Here is a 16,356-nt window from a genome sequence, read left to right as displayed (position 1 = left end):
TAAAGACAGAATTTGCATTTTGGGGTGAACTATTATAATACGTGAAGTAATGCAGCAGGGCATTAAAGCTAATAAAATAGGACATGTAGTAGTGTTAGTGCTCAAAATTAAAATAAGATTTTATCTGGCATCTGTTTGGCACTTTATTGACTAGAAATTTGCCCTGTGCTCAACATCAACACAGTAGTATAGAAATTCACCAATGAAAGTATTATAGGATGCCTTCAGCAAGACTGTACTAAGTAGTATTCAGTGTGGAAATTATTTGTGTTCCAATGGATTTACAGTATGCTATGAGTTGCTAAGAACAATGCTTCAACGTTATAAGTCAGTTTAATATCATTTAAGTCCAAGTGGCCAATTTCTGTTAACTTTATTAAAATTGAAATGGAATTTTTAGAGTAATGCCAGAAATGCCAAGGTCCTAGGTTCGAATCCCAGACAATGCACTTACTCATGAATGTATAATTGTAAATTATACAAAAAAGCATCAATCAAATATTTAAATTCCAGTGTTTCTCTGTCAAGAATCCTCACAACATGGTCTCTATTCCCTTGTCTTATACTAAGTAGATTACAAACAACCACTTAGCTTGAAAAGTGCCTCAGTGATAGAACTGAATTAAGGTCTTCCTCGTTGACCCCCTGGTCCCTAGGGAGGCCGAAACCTTTAAGATGGACTACTCTCATGGCTAATTCTCCCTGCTACTTTATAAGCAACGAGTTAATGAACCTATCAGAAGTTGAATGCATGAATTTCTCCAATACCTCTCCATATTTTACGTTTCTTTCTTATTAGGTGGTCAGAGGGAACCTCCCCAGGGATCCAGGTCCCATTTGCTGTCTAAGAGATTGATTACATATTGATTATCCCACAGTTTGGAGATGGAAATGAAAACATATGTGAAAAGAAGATTATGGACCGAATCTCAAGATTGCTGATGCTTGTCTTTGTAACTGTTCAATCAATATGACGATATTCCTAATTTAATGCATCGTGACAACACGGCGTGGCTGTGATTATGACTGGAAATGGTATCTAAAGCAATAAGCATTCAGATTCAATAGACTGCTGTGAATACAACATTACATTCCCAGAGAACAAAGCCTTATTGTTTTGTTTGCGTTGAATGATGCTCGTTCGATTTAATTGCCCACATCTAGGACATTATTCTACGATGCACTGCAGTCCACACACGTAGCATTTAAAGGGATAGTTCACCCAAAAATAAAAATTCTGTCATCATTTACTCACCCTCATTTAATTTCAAACCTGTATGACTTACTTTCTTCTGAGGAACACAAGAAAAAAATTGAAGAATGTTGGGACATAAAAGTAAACCAATGTGTCACTGGGTCCCACCGTTGTTCGGTTACCAACATTCTTCAAAATGTTTTCTTGTGTGTTCTGCAGAAGAAATAAAGTCATACAGGTTTGAAATGACAAGAGGGAGAGTTTTTACAAATCTGACTCTCATTCATCTCAGTTAAAACTGGTGAGATGTAGTCATACATATCCAAATGTACAAATCCATTTAAACTTCAGTTCAACTAAACTTATCATGAACCTTCCAACACAACAAAGTGTTCAGGTAGTCTGTATTCTGATAAGCTGATTCGTGCTATTATAAAAGCAGAGCAATCTTCTCGGCCGAAACACCTCTTTTATCATTTTCCTTTGCGCTAATCTGTGGGCAATTCTCTCAAAGGTCTCTATTCTCTTTCTTCAGTCTCCTGTTCCTGCTCAGAAATCATCACCTCAAAAACTATATTATTTTGCCAGATTTTTTTTACTTCTCTCTAAAAAAATAACAGGAAGTCCAATATAATAATAATAAAACAACAGGAAGTACAAAAAGTACTGAATGGAATGTGAATCTTTAGAGCTCCAGAGACAAATACAGTGAAATATTAGGTGGTATTATCTTCTGAATACTGATCACGTCATGAACCATACATCTGTCTGTCAGTGTCCTTGAAAATGGCACATTCAGTGCTTTGAAAATTCTTTCATTTTCGTACCCTTTATTCATTTGAACCTGTAAGATATATTTTTTGTAGCAAGCGAAATAAGTTTAGCAGAACGTTTTTTTTGTGCAATTCCACCGAATGGTTACAAAGTAATCAAAACCAATGCCTGAAGCGTGCTATTTCAAGTGTTTTATTGTGGCCATACAAAAACGTGTGTAAGACCATAACTATTTATTTTGTAAATGCCAAAATGAATTGGTTATTGTTTGGTTTACAATACATCATACTGACTGTATACCAATTTTAATACGCTTGTTCAAAAGCATGAGTAAGATGGATTTAAAGGTCTAATGTGTAATTTTTTTGAGGATCTATTGACAGAAATGCAATATCATATATGAAATGTTGCCTTCAGAGGTGTATAAAGACCTTACATAATGAAGCGTTAGATTTCTATTACCTTCATGTTTGCTAAATACCTTGATGTTGAAAACGTGACAACATCAATACTTTCAATATATTTTAGTAGGAACTATCCCTTTAAACACCAAGAAGTCGCCACTCTGCATCCATCTTTATAATACTGTATCAAAAGGTAAACAACTTTAACTCTCAGCTGGTGGATAGCTTTGTTAAAATGGTCACATGCAGAGATTCTGTACACATGTGAAGTGTCGAGGCGGGTGTTGGGTCTGGGGTTGTAAGATAAGGTGGAAGAATGGGCTTTCCCACAACCAAGCCTTCTAAAAGTCACTATCTCAGTCATTACCCGTGACACATTAGTGATTTCTCTCTCCCCGGTTGCCTTCTTTTTCTGGCCATGCCTACTTTACTTATTGACTTCTGCATAGCCTTCATTAGATGGATCTGATCCAATACAGTCTTCCGAGAAGTGAACTAAATGACAACTTTCAGCTAGCAACAAGGGAAATCATGGATTTTTAAATGAAATGGATAACATTGAGGAAAGCGATAGATCGTATCTAGCCCAGAGAGTAGAAACACAATGAGATGAGTGATGAAGAGATTCCAGCTGACGTTCGCTACTGCACCATCCTTTCTATACATCTTTATTCATTAAGACTGTTGTTACATTGGTGCTTTGAGAGCCACCACTATAGATAAACTTCTCAATGACCTATAAGAACGTTTTCGCTTTCATCTTTAACATCAATATCCCTCCTTAGTTATTCTATATTACACCTGGCAGTAACTCAACCTCAGTTTGGGAAATTGCCACGGCAAAAAAAAAAGGGTCAAGAAAGATCCTCCCTTTCTGGTAATGGGTCCAGTTTTTTTTTATTTAAAACCCAGAAACATAGCAAACTCAACACAGTTCTTGTAATGACAAGGGTTTATGTCACAGTCCATCACAATAACATCAAATGACACAGTGGAAAAATGTCTGCAGGTCCTCTCCTAAAAAATATAAATCTCTGCCATTCTCTGAAGACATTCCTGTCTGTATGAAACTCATAATTGCCTGGCTTGGGACCCTCACTGCCACAGGATATGCAACCATAAAGACCAATACACAGAGGACTGGAGATGCCCCGGGGGCCCTTGTTTGTGCAAACCGTGTAGCTTTACCCTTGTTTTAGCTCGAAAACTGTCTTACTAAGTAACATTTTTTTCTTGTTTCTTTGCTAGTTAGGAAAAAAACTCACACATGCCTTGCCATTTGTGCAAAGCTCATTTCATTAAAACAGCTCATCCTTAAGTAGTGCTTGAAAGGAAGTGCCACGAAAAAGCTGAAGGACTCTCTTCAAGTGTGGTGATCAGGGCCGGTCACTTCCCATTTGAGACAATAAATTGCTTTATTAAAGGACCTTAGGGTCCAGTGGCCTAATTACTGTCCAGATGGTTGGTATGCAGAGGGTTGGAGATATCCCACAGCCCAACCCATACTTATGTTTAATTAGCATTATACTTCGAGGGCATTGGCGGTGTCACGCTGCGCTGATGGTGCTTTTCAAAAGTCACATGGGTGAAGGAAGAAAAATACACAAAATATTAGAAAATAAAAATTGACAAATATTACAATTATTCCGGTCCTAATTTAAAAGCACTGCCTTTAAAATTACAATTGGGAAACATCACAGGCCAAACTCAAAATTGCGCAGCTCTTATATGGTACAAGTATGCACATTACAGCTTTTTCTGTTTTTACTAATTGCTCTATCCCTGCCCACGTAACAGTCATCTTGCGCCAAGATCACTTCATACTGTAGCAGAATTGGCTGAATAACTGGACCCAATTTTCATATAACTCAAAAAATGGTTTTATTTCAATGTCAATGGCACACATTATGTCGTCAACTTGTCATTTTAAAACAACAAATCTTTAGTTGTCTTCACATTAACATTTACCATCCCTGTCGTTTACTTCCATTAAAGGTCCAGTGTATGAAATTTAGTGGCATCTAGCGGTGAGGTTGCGAAAAGCAATCAACGGCTTACTCTACCCCTCCACTACGGTGGCTGACACAGGGCTAAGATGTCGTCACATTTTCGCTTCTTTGCAGAAGGAGATAACTTTTTTACAAAATGCCCTTTGTAGAGCAGTTTGTCCGTTTAGGGCTACTGTAGAAACAAACATGGCGAATTCCAAGCAAGGGGACCCGTGGTGTAGAAATAGCTCATTCTAAGGTAATAAAAACATAACGCTTCATTATGTAAGGTCTTTATACACCTTGGATGACATAGTTATGAATATTATATTGCATTTCTGTCAATGGATCCTCCAAAAAATTAAGCATTGGACTTTTGATTTTTATTCTTTATAATTCACTATTTTTTACTTACTACTTTCTTGTACGTTCTTATAATATAAAAAAATGCATTTTCACTAGTAATTGGCTTCTAACATGCATTATGCTCATGATAGAGAGGGATTGGAACAATCCTGGAGCGAGAAACAACACACATACGACCTGACTAAAAACAAACGCCGCTTGCTTCAGGCAAAATCCGTGCAACTCCCACTCCCTACCACTCACATACTCTGGATAAAAAAAGTATAAGAAATAAATAAACAAGAACGCACACTGGGTACAATCAATTCCAAACTCCATTCAACAGCTTTCAAAGCAAGCAACAGTTAACCCATCAGTGTCTACACATAAACAAAATGTACAGATTTATAAATGCTGGCCAGGGTAAGCACATGAAAGGGCCTATCTTAAATAGGTTTCAGTCTCTTAAGACTTCACATTTGCTGCTCATCAGGATGGAATAGAGCTCCTCTCCACACAGAGCTATCTGTGGACCGATCTCTCTTTCATCTGAATTGAAAAGAGTGCAGCAAATAGCAGTGAGGGAGAAGGGGAATCTGCTGAGCGCTCACCGGCACCATGGCACATCCGAGCAGGTGATGGGAACTGAACCGTTTCATCGTGCAGAAATGAAGTTGGCACTGGCAGGGAATTTAAGAACTTGCTTGAAGTTCAGATGACAACCACATCATGAACACCTGCCAGGCGGTGGCCCCAAACTGGAGCGTGTGCAAAAAGCACCTGCAAAAAGATGGAGCTACAAAATTCTCATCAACAAAACCCATTGCCATGACCGAGAGCGTGTTTGAGACAAAGATGTGACTGACCTTTATCCTCACAATACAGCTTCACCATAAAGGCTATAGTACAGTTTTCCTCACGGCTGTAAATTGAACATACTGTATATCACAACGGTCCCAAGAGCCCCATTACACATCTGAGACATCTTATTGTAAAAGTAAGGGACTTCAAATGCCACCCCACTTGACAGTCTCTGTGAGCGTATTCATTGTGTAACAGGACTGGGACCTTTCACACGTTCAGCTTATTTTTTTTTTAATTTGAACGCCATCCTAAAGAGAAAAGATTCCTTCTTGCAATTCTGGACAAACAAGAGTGAGAGAAACAGATATGGAATCACATGATTAGATTGTCATGAGTGTGAAATATGCACTACATTCTCAGTCTTAAAGCACACGCATAAGGGGATTCCACGCTCCTGTGGAGAGCATTACTTTGAAGCCTCCCATTTCACATAGATAGAATATGCGGAAACTTATGGTAATAGCTTGTCAAGAATGAGAGGCATGGCTGAAGTGCTGTCCCCTATTGTTACCAGCCAGAAATTGAGGTACATTTTGGGACAGAGAAAGGTTCCGGAAATTATTCCATCCACCAGAGACAAACAGCAGGAGTTTCTATTACACCCGAAGCCGTAATGCACTCTAATAGCCATGTAATGACTCCAGGATCTCTTTAACATTGTCTGTGCAGCCACCATTTCCCCTCTCAATGTCACTCTCTTGTTAAGCCTTTTGGACCCTTCAAATTCATTAGTGGGCTGTCCTAGGTCCAAATCGTCTTATTCTTCTTATTATTTTGCTGAATGGCTCGACAAGAGTATCATAGTAAAACCAGAGCGCCTGGAAACCACACCAAGTCTGCATAAAGCAGAAAAACTGATCACTGAAAGGAAAACGGCTCAACTTCTAAAATGCATGGGCATGGGAAATGTGCCCTCTTTGTACCGACCTAAAATACAGCTTTCATTACTTTTTCAAAATATATGCACCCTACTTTTATGCATTATAAGATATAAAGATGCATGAAACTACTTACTTATGAAAACTTAATGCGGCATACATAAAATATGTTTCTCAATACATTCATTTCTTATCCTCCTTTTGTGACTATAAAAGGATGGGTATGGGATTTGCCAATGTTATTATTCAGTTTCATGGGGGCCCTCTTTTTGCAATGTTGCTCATACTATGAGAAAATGTTCACTTCTACCTTTCCAAATGTATTTTATTGTAGGTAGGACAACAGCGCCTTTAGTTTCATACAGTAAGCAGGAGGTTGTAAAGGTATGGTTCACCCAAAAATGGAAATTCTGTCATCATTTACTCAACCTTGTCATTTCTAACCTGCAGTGCTGTAGTACTTAAATCCGGACTTGTTGGTATCTGCACTAGAACTTGGTCATTGGACTCGCCAAATGTTCTAGTTGGTCTCGACCGAGTCCGATGATTTTGTTCTCCTTCCAAACAAAACCATTGATGAAGCATATATGTTTGCTTTAGTTGGACTCTTGACTTTCATTAAGTTAATTCTCTTTCCTCTTGGAGTAGGTTACTTTTTGCGATGGGTGTCAAGCTGTAAAAAAAGATGATAAATAATACTAAATGAAGTTGATGACTGATTTGAGTGTTCTGGTTCACAATGCTAAGATACTGTGCCAAATTAAACCGAAAGTTTTCCTGACATCAACACTCATCATACAAACCTCAACAATGGTGACAATCTAATCCAAACTAATTCGGATAATCAGATGAACTGCAATGCATGCTGGGAGTCATGAATGAGTTTTGTACTATGATGTTACACAGTATGCCTTGCAGCATGATGCTTTCTTTTGTTGATTGTCACTATTGTTGAGTTTAATACACTGATTCTTGATGTCTGATTGATTCACCAATTTAAAGTTTTTTTGTGTGTGTATTTTCTGTCAATTCAAAGTATAATAAGCAATACCACTGCTTTAATCTCACACTGTAGTATCACACAGTACTCATAATTAGGGATGTAACGATTCACCGTGAGCCGGTTGAAAATCGGTTATAATGAGTGACGATTCAAATCGGTTGAGGTGTGAACTGAATCGCAATACATTTTTTGAACAGCAGGGGCCGCTATTTTCACTGCAAATCTAAACGTGGACATGCTGATATTTCTTAAATGCAAAAAAATCCAAGAAAAGCTCAGACAGTATTAGTTTGTTTATATTAAAGAGACTTTTTCTATTATTAATTTGTTATAAAATTGCAGTTTAGTTTTGTTATTTGAAATAAAACATTATTTTATTATACAAAGCAACGTGAAGCATTTAAGAAATAATGCAAGGGAAGTTGTTCATTTCTAATTTGTTTCAACTCATTTTGTAAAAATTAATCGTGAATAAATAGCATCGTGAGATCAGAATCGTGACTCGCATCGCATCGTGAGCTGAGTGAATCGTTAAATCCCTACTCATAATCAATAACACAATGCACTCATAAGCAATTATTTAGGTAACTGCACAAAGACTACAATCATTATCACCTGATCCCAATGGATCTTAGTTTTCATTGCCTCGACAATTGTATTTTGGCACATTGTTATAACAGACAATGAAAACCTAACATTAAAACACAAGAATCAAGAACTAAAGCAAATACTGATCACAATAATGATGGTTTGTTGAAACTTCTACATGTATTCAACATTAATTGCGGTTGCAAAAGTGATGTTGATTCAATGCAGTTAACACTGACAAGTAAACAAGCTGAGAATGGAAACATTTTCCTTTGGCAGCCCAGAATGTGATTGTTACACTACAATAAAAAGACTGAAAATCTGAAGTTGCACTTCGGCTTTATGTGACTTTGGTGAAATTGCTATACCTAATACTAAATGAAATGACCTAATTTGATCCACTGTTGATCATTACATATAAAGTATGTGGTCTTGAAGAGGATTCTTTTTTCTGTCTCTGTCTTCACCATCTCATTTGGACTCGAACCTCTTTGGACTTGACTTGGATTTGAAACTCTTTAGACTCGGTCTTGACTCGGTCTCGACTAGTTCTTGTCTTGGACTCGACAAAGGTGGACTTGACTACAGCCCTGCTAACCTGTAAGACTTTCTTTCGCAGAACACAAAAAGATATTTTGAAGAAAGTTTATTTCTGCTGAATGGACAAAAAAGCAATGCAAAGTCAATGGGTACCGCCGTTGTTTGGTAACCAACATTCTTCAAAATATGTTCCTTTGTCTTCTGTGGAAGAAAGACAAGAGGGTTTCGTTTTTGGGGGAACTATCCCTTTAAATATAATCTCAAATTTATATTGTGGTATTTTTTACACCTGTGCAATTATTTTTTAAATTTACTGAATAGCTTTACATCATAGAAGTGGGTGACAGACAGAAGGATAATTATATAACCATCTAGACATAAAACTTCGAGGGTAACAGAATCACAAAAGCATTAATAATTTGAATGATTAGCATCACAAATTACCAGATTTTCACAAGGAATTATGTTCCATTTACAAAACAAGAACTTTTAAACATTGATAAACATCCTTGTGAATGAGTCTGAAAGGCGGAAAATGAACCTGAGTGTTTCAAATCTACATCTTGTAAGTCTTGTGGCTATGAAGTGATTGCTTTGTTTCTAAAGCAACCCAGGCACCATGTGCAGTCACTCAAACAAAGTCTCGTCTCGACTCATCACATTCTCAGGGTGTAGCCAAAAGCAATTATAGGCAAGCTATATAGCAAAGCCTAGTGAAGCCTTCCCCCCCACCAAAGCCCCTCCACACTCACTGGTCCTAATAAGGCCTTGCCTTCCAAACAAGATGAATCATGTTCCACTTTTCTCTGCGCCTCAGCACTTTGTGGTGGTCTCGCAACATAGCTTTGTAGCCTTATTAGCCCCTACAACGTAATAGACGAGCCAATAACGTATGGGTTCTTTAAATTTCACCTGGAGGCGGTGTGAAATAAAGGGGTTGGAAAGATGTGGAGCCCTGCATGCAGTGCATTCCCACATCACAGTGTTTGCTAATGCTAGCTTCTAAACTACTTTAAACAGACAAGGATCTAAAGTTACCGAGAATAAAGATTGATTTGCCACTAAAACTGTAAATACTTTAAAGCAAACACCTTATAAGGAACAGTTTAAATGAACCAAATAGTTTATCCAAAATCTCATTGGTTCTTGTGTGTCTCATGGCTAGCTCGCTGTCACAATATTTATGAAAATATCATTAAACAAATAAACAATGATAATACTATGTCAACTATGTGACAACTAAACTTAAATTTTGCACTCATTTGTGTTTCAATTTCTTTATTTTCTTCTTCTTAAATGTCAAAAATATGCCTAACATATTAACTACATAAAGCATGGATATTTTTTAATTAAACTAAAAATTAATTAATTATGTAAGGTCTTTATACACCTCTGAAGACATAGTTTTGTATATTGCATTTCTGTCAATAGATCCTCCAAAAAAGTACACACTGGACCATTAAGCAATATCACATAGGCAAGACTGCTATTGAACTAAATATCAATACAGCTGCATGCGATTCCTGTGCTGATAAAGCTAAATAACCCAAAGCAAAGATTTTGCTTTTAAAAATGACATCTCTCGGTTATCCAATAAAAGTCCAAAATTGCCCTTTAGATACATGCAGTGGTTCATTTTAATTCTATATTTTATAGAAATATTATACTGCACTACTTCAAAGTAATCCAAAAATCAGTCCGTCTCATATATTTCTTAACTCACTGCATCAATAAAATCCCAAACTGAAAATTTCCAGTCATCTTTAACATCATTCTCAAAGGATTAATTCCCGTCAAGGTCGTGCATGTCTGTATTAGGACCTCACGCCTGGACTGTAATGATGCAATCATATTGATGGCTGATATCTCTGACGCGCCCTAATTAAAGTCAGCTAAAAATATCAGCCCCTCGTCAATATCTCACTTCCTGTGAACGCCGTCGGGAAGTGAGATCTCTGTGACACCGTGACATGCTCAGGCAGGCTGTCCACAACGCTAATGCCAACAGACAACTGCTATTTCATCCCCAGGGTCAGATGTGAGCCCGAGTATATGCTCGGTGGAGCACCTTCTACGTACCCTTTCCTCATCTTTCTGTGTCACATTACATTATACACGGCGGAAGAGAAAATCAGTCAACAGAAAAGTGGTTAGGAACGTCTGCTAACAACTTCGAAATCCTTTTCCCCTGTATCACTCTGCCAGGAAGAAACTTTTAATTAGTTCTTTAAGATTTAGTGCAATGGAGTATACGAAAATGGCCTCCGAATTAGAATTTAAAGAGAACGGAAAAGCGTGACAAACATAAAACTTTCTTTAATCGCTTCCGAATCTCTCTTCAAACCAAAATGCAACTAAATATGGAGATTGTGTTTCTTGTTCACAGCCAATGAAACGGTACCTTAAGAGACATTTCTTCTGTTCAGTAGCTGCTACGGTTAGCTTCTTGTGCTCCATCCTTCATGACTGTCGATCTCCATAGGCTAGAAATCTCTCATGCCTCGTCCGACGCACCAACCGCGTCACGATGACCATTTGCAGCTAATCCAGCTCCTTCCATTAGCTCATTGCACATGACCTTTAATCGAGAACTCATTTGATACAGAAGCCCGTGTGCCAGCGTGTAGCTAACATGTTTAGTGGGTTGAATGATTGCAGTTCAGCAGGTTTTGTTAGTTAGTTAGCTAATGCTTGGGTTTGTACCTGTAATGTGTAATGAAGCCCGGGGGGCTGGGCCTGGCTCCACTCCTGATTACAGGCCCTAATAGGTCCACAGGGTTCAATCAAGCCAGACCCACTGAACACTGTATACTGCAGGAAAATGTTGAGGTAAACACTATTGTGCACCACCCCGGGGACAGGCGTCTCAAACCACACAACGCTAATGATGGTGACACATAATGTAAGAGAGCATAGTAAACGCAGACATGTATCTTTGTATGCATGCATACACACACATTTGCATAAATGAATACAGGCAAATGCGTTTAATCTTATGTAAAGGCTTACATAATGGAGAATCTAATGCCTCAACCATGCAGCAGTATTTTATTGTTGTGCATGGGGGACATCTTTATGGTTTTGAGCTGAAATATCCCCATGTGATATTTTGTTGCTTTGGTCGATTACTATTGGACTGTTTCAACGAAATTGTTTTGTATCTTTAATGTTAATGGCTTGCTTAAAAACTTTTACAACTAAGACACCATCTTAGCCATATAACAAGATTTCATATTTATGCCATGCACATGTTTCACAGGTGCTTCTATGAAAAGTGGAGAAATCAGAGTCTCCTTTTTCTTTTTCAACAAATGGTCAGTGAACAGGTGCTTAACCTTCAGAAAGTGTTGATCGTGTACCTTCGGAGGTCAAATTAAATATTATATGAGCCGAGATATTTTCTATTCATTTTCAATTAGGTGTGCGATTTTTGTAAGGCTGTTACCAAAATTTGACTAAATATTATATCCCGATGACCAATATGCAGACATATAGGCTACGTGATATTTTAAGCCGTTACAATTGGTAAATTAAAAATATTTTGCTATAATGATTTACATACAATCTATTGACAAAAGTACAGAGACATCAACTTCTATTAAACATATTTATCTGTTCCAGTAATTCCAATCAAAACAAATACTAGTTCTATACCATACAAAACCATATTAAAAATTCAGTTTCCATCTTTGTTGCTACAGTTTTGGAAGGGCCTTTTGCTACACGTTTGTTCGTTTTTGTTACTACCACATGTGTGCTTTTAATTCTTAAACAAAAACATAGATAAAATACAGACATCAGTATGTCCTGAAAGTACACTGAAAGCGCCATGTTCAATAAGTCAAAAGGTTTATAGCAAAATATATGAACATAATGAGCCTACATTGTGGAAAACCAAGGCCATCTATGAAGCAAACATGAATTATTGCCCCTGAAAGAACAACACCAGTCTGGGGTGAAGAGAGCGGTGGGGGTGTGATTGACATGTAGTGTTAAGATGTGAACTTTATAGATTTAACCTTGCTGAACAGGGTGAAGGAGAGGACGAGAGCAGACCCGAATGAACCAGGCTGCTTCTCATCGATTTTACAGGTGTGAGGTTCACAGGAAGGCCAAGAGCACAGGCTACTGGAACACGCACGCCACATACACACAGAGCCACTTTATATTTATGCGCAAATGTGGATGAGCACCGAATGCACACGCAATCACTCATGCACACAACAGTTTTGTTGACTTTTAGCAGACACCTACTCAGAGAGACAAATTTATGCATAATTATAGTCTTTCCTTTTAACATACCGACACACTCAAACTCATTCTGGCATATATTTACACATACTCATTTAATGCCAACATGCACGCACGCGCACACAAAACAGCCAACCATCTGTGTTCCAATAGTATGAATAATCCCTACCTAAAGGGCATGTATTTAAGCATCTAATCCAGATTGCCTGACGACTGCACATATTTTTCCACGTCGTGCTGCATCTATTGTTGAAATGTGCATTTTCACAATAGACGCATATGGTTAAGGTTAACCGGGCACAGAAACCCAGACGAGAGAATTCGCTGTTGTACAAATCACGCAAAGTGTGACAATGAAACCTTAATCATTGTTCATTTCTCGAGGCGTGTTAGTATTAGTCTGTGAGTTTACCGTGTTGCTGAGACACGTATAGCAGAACAACAGCCGATCGCGGGCTGCATATCACATTAGTAAGAATAATGGCTCCACACATTGTGTATTGGGTGCATGTGTCAAATACTCTAATTTGCACTTTTAAGTCTTTCAAATGAGCAAAGGTTGTATGGCAGCAAATACATTAACATACGCCTCTTTTTTGCTTAAGACTACAACTTCTGCTTTTCATTCCCTCCCCCAGCTTCTTTTCCATGCCTGTGTGATGTTGTCAACTTGAATTCCGAATGAAATAGATGTGCGTTTCCATATGAACTATAGAGAAAGATAAATGGGCCAGATATGATTGTGCTTGCTGCAGCATTTTGCTTTGGTGATACATTTATCAGAGCCGTGCATGTGTGTGTATGTGTGCGTAGAGAGTGGGCTGATAACATTAGGCTTATTAGAGTCTCTTAAGCACAAACTGTGCAATGAATGCAGCTTTTTACCGCGGTCACCATGCCAAACTGTATATACTGAACTTCACATAATGTGTGGATAATGCGTCTGACAGGCCAATTTGTTAACACTGCGAATACAAACTATCAAACACAGTCCTGAGAAACAGAGAAAAGAGACGCTGCAAAGGGTACTGATAGCTTTGTATTTAAAAGATCCTTTTCCTTTCTTTTGAATTCACAAGTGACCTAGGTCTATATATCACTTGCCAAGACTATTATTAATATTAATAATAGCTTATAAATTTTAATGCAAACCTTGTTATGAAAATTTATTCATATACTGACCGGGAGCCAGAATTCTTAACTGAGTTACTTTCTTAAAAAGCCTGTGAAATAAAATTTTGTGGCGTAGTCCATGTTTGTAGCTGTAAGGCCATTTATATGCAAGTGTCACTTACTCATCATCTTGTCATTTCGAACCTGTATTACTTTCTTTCTTCTGCCGAACATAAAAGAAGATCATTTGAAGAATGTTTGTAACCAAACAACGACGGTACCTATTGACTTGCATTGGTTTTGTGTCCATACAATAGAAGTGAATGGGTACCGGAGTTGTTCGGTTACCAACATTCTTCAAAATATCTGTTTGTGTTTTGCAAAAGAAAGTCATACAGGTTTGAACTGTTAACAAAATTCTTAAACTTCAAACTATTGATGACTCACGTACCCTACATCCCTACACCCCGGCGAGATGTCTCAATCAATCAAATGCTCGCAAGAAACTCCACCTGCAACTTACTAATAAATGGCAAATCATAATTCATGGCTGTGACGAAACTAAAGCTTATCGACTACTTTAGATGTGCTTCACCAAATGTCCTGTTTCAGGACATGCATAAACAAGTGCAAGAAAAACCCACTCGTAAAGCTGTTTAATGGGGCCCTTAAAGTCCCAGTGAAATTAAAAATGACAAATCTTATTTTTTTAGGAAATCTTGCAGCGTTTATAGTAAATAGCTTATCGATGTGGGTCATTTTCTTTTTTAAATTCATTTACCCTCATAATCTTCAGTTAAAATCTGAAAATGCACTTCGGCCCTGAAATGACTATCCATCTCAAATGACGTAAATTAGACGGCTTGGCCGGAGCATCCGTTAACTCCTCGCCTTCAACTGTCAGCCTGCTGCCAGTTTTATTTCAAAATTAATGCAACAGCTGTTTTTACACATCCAATCAATTCGCAGTGAAAAACGCAAGCCACACCCACTCATTTTCTCCTTTGAAATTCCTTTTTACTCGGAAATGTGTCAGAATACGGAAGTAAAAATGATCGCAACTTCAAGTTCACGGGGACTTTAACTAACTCATATTGCAAAAGATGTCTCAAGCCACTGGCACCAGTCTGTCCCAGGCTTTCAACACACAGACGCCATTTACAAATCTTAGGGACTGACCGCACATCTACCGATCTGTACAGTAACAGCACACTGAAGCCGATAGGAGCAATCTTCGCCATACCTCTCCATCTCTCTGGCACCCAAACAACCAAGCCTTTAATCCAGTGAGGTATGGACAGAGCCTTGGGGATTACTGTAAACAAGCAGGGATCTGAAGATACACTAAAAGTAAGAATCAGTTATGCTCTTTATCTCTCTAGAAAGATCCAGGGCTTTCAGATTGATCTTTAATGGTCTGGATGTTTTCTGCCAGCCTGTCCTGTGTGGCCCTGTGCAATTGGTCAAATGGCCATGACTGGCATGCCTGTAGGAGAAGTGAGGATCATCCTATGGGGTTCGTTAAATCCCAGCTAATTGAAGCAGGCAGCGCTCCTTGGGCCTGCGTGTATGTGTGTGTGTTCTGTCAAAAGGAAAAGCAGCCGTGATACAGCGCTGGCAGACCCAGCTCGGCCTGCTGGCAGCAGAGCGGCGTTAAATTGAACAGAGGTGATGTGAGAGGAGAGGAAATGTAGTAGAGCGGGACCGTGGTGTGGAAGCGCGCTAATGCAATGAATCTGGAGTTAGGCAGACATGCGTTCTGCGTCCCCTTTGCGGTCTCAACATTAATCTGATGATTTCTAGCTCCGTGTCCGGATCACTTGGTGGCGCAGTATCGTCTGAATGGGAATAAGAGGCAATGGGTTCTGACAATATGTTTCAGATGCGATAAACGTGCTTGACCATCGCTGTCTTCGCGGTTATTTAAAGCAGAGGCTCTCAACTGGTGCGGTCGCAGGTTTGTTTTGTAACTCAACTGGTAAAGCATGACACTGGTAACGACATGGGTTCAATTCCTAATGAATGAACGGATTGGAAAATGTATACCACAAACGCACAGTATAAAACATCTGCCAAACACTGTATTAGTCATGTTACCAACCAACAAATGCAAATTGAGCAGAGTTTGATTTTGTTTTTGTACAATAAACAATACAGTATGTTCCTATATTGGGTGACCACTTGATGTCCAATGTAAATTCTGCAACAAAACCAGGTTTTAATTTAATAATTATTTTTACCTAAAATTCTAAAAGGTATAAATTAAGAATAAAACGGTTTTCGTATAATTTAGTTTTATATTATTTATTATTTCATATATTATAATTTAATAAATAATCTGAATGCCACTTAGTGGTTTTATATCGCTTTGAATCTTTGAATTTCTTATTCAGAACCGATGAGACTGGCTCTT

The 16,356-nt window shown here is 38.2% G+C and overlaps 1 protein-coding gene across 4 annotated transcripts in view; it reads right to left on the bottom strand.

The window, feature by feature from the left end:
- The window catches only part of lingo2 (leucine rich repeat and Ig domain containing 2), a 245,530-nt gene that overhangs the window by 14,170 nt on the left and 215,004 nt on the right, over positions 1-16,356 (bottom strand). Inside the window, exon 1 of one of the 4 annotated variants that reach the window (XM_057349448.1) lies at positions 10,981-11,183. The exons of the other annotated variants lie outside the window; for them this stretch is intronic. Within the exon in view, the coding sequence (XP_057205431.1) occupies positions 10,981-10,992 (12 nt within the window). The 5' untranslated portion in view covers positions 10,993-11,183. Of the gene's footprint in view, positions 1-10,980; positions 11,184-16,356 lie in introns of those variants that run through there. 4 annotated transcript variants of the gene reach the window in all.

Source organism: Triplophysa rosa, linkage group LG13 (genome assembly GCF_024868665.1).
Source record: "Triplophysa rosa linkage group LG13, Trosa_1v2, whole genome shotgun sequence".
Lineage (NCBI taxonomy): Eukaryota > Metazoa > Chordata > Actinopteri > Cypriniformes > Nemacheilidae > Triplophysa > Triplophysa rosa.
The sequence above is the reverse complement of the archived record's forward strand: the minus strand, read 5'-3'. Positions and strand labels throughout refer to the sequence as shown.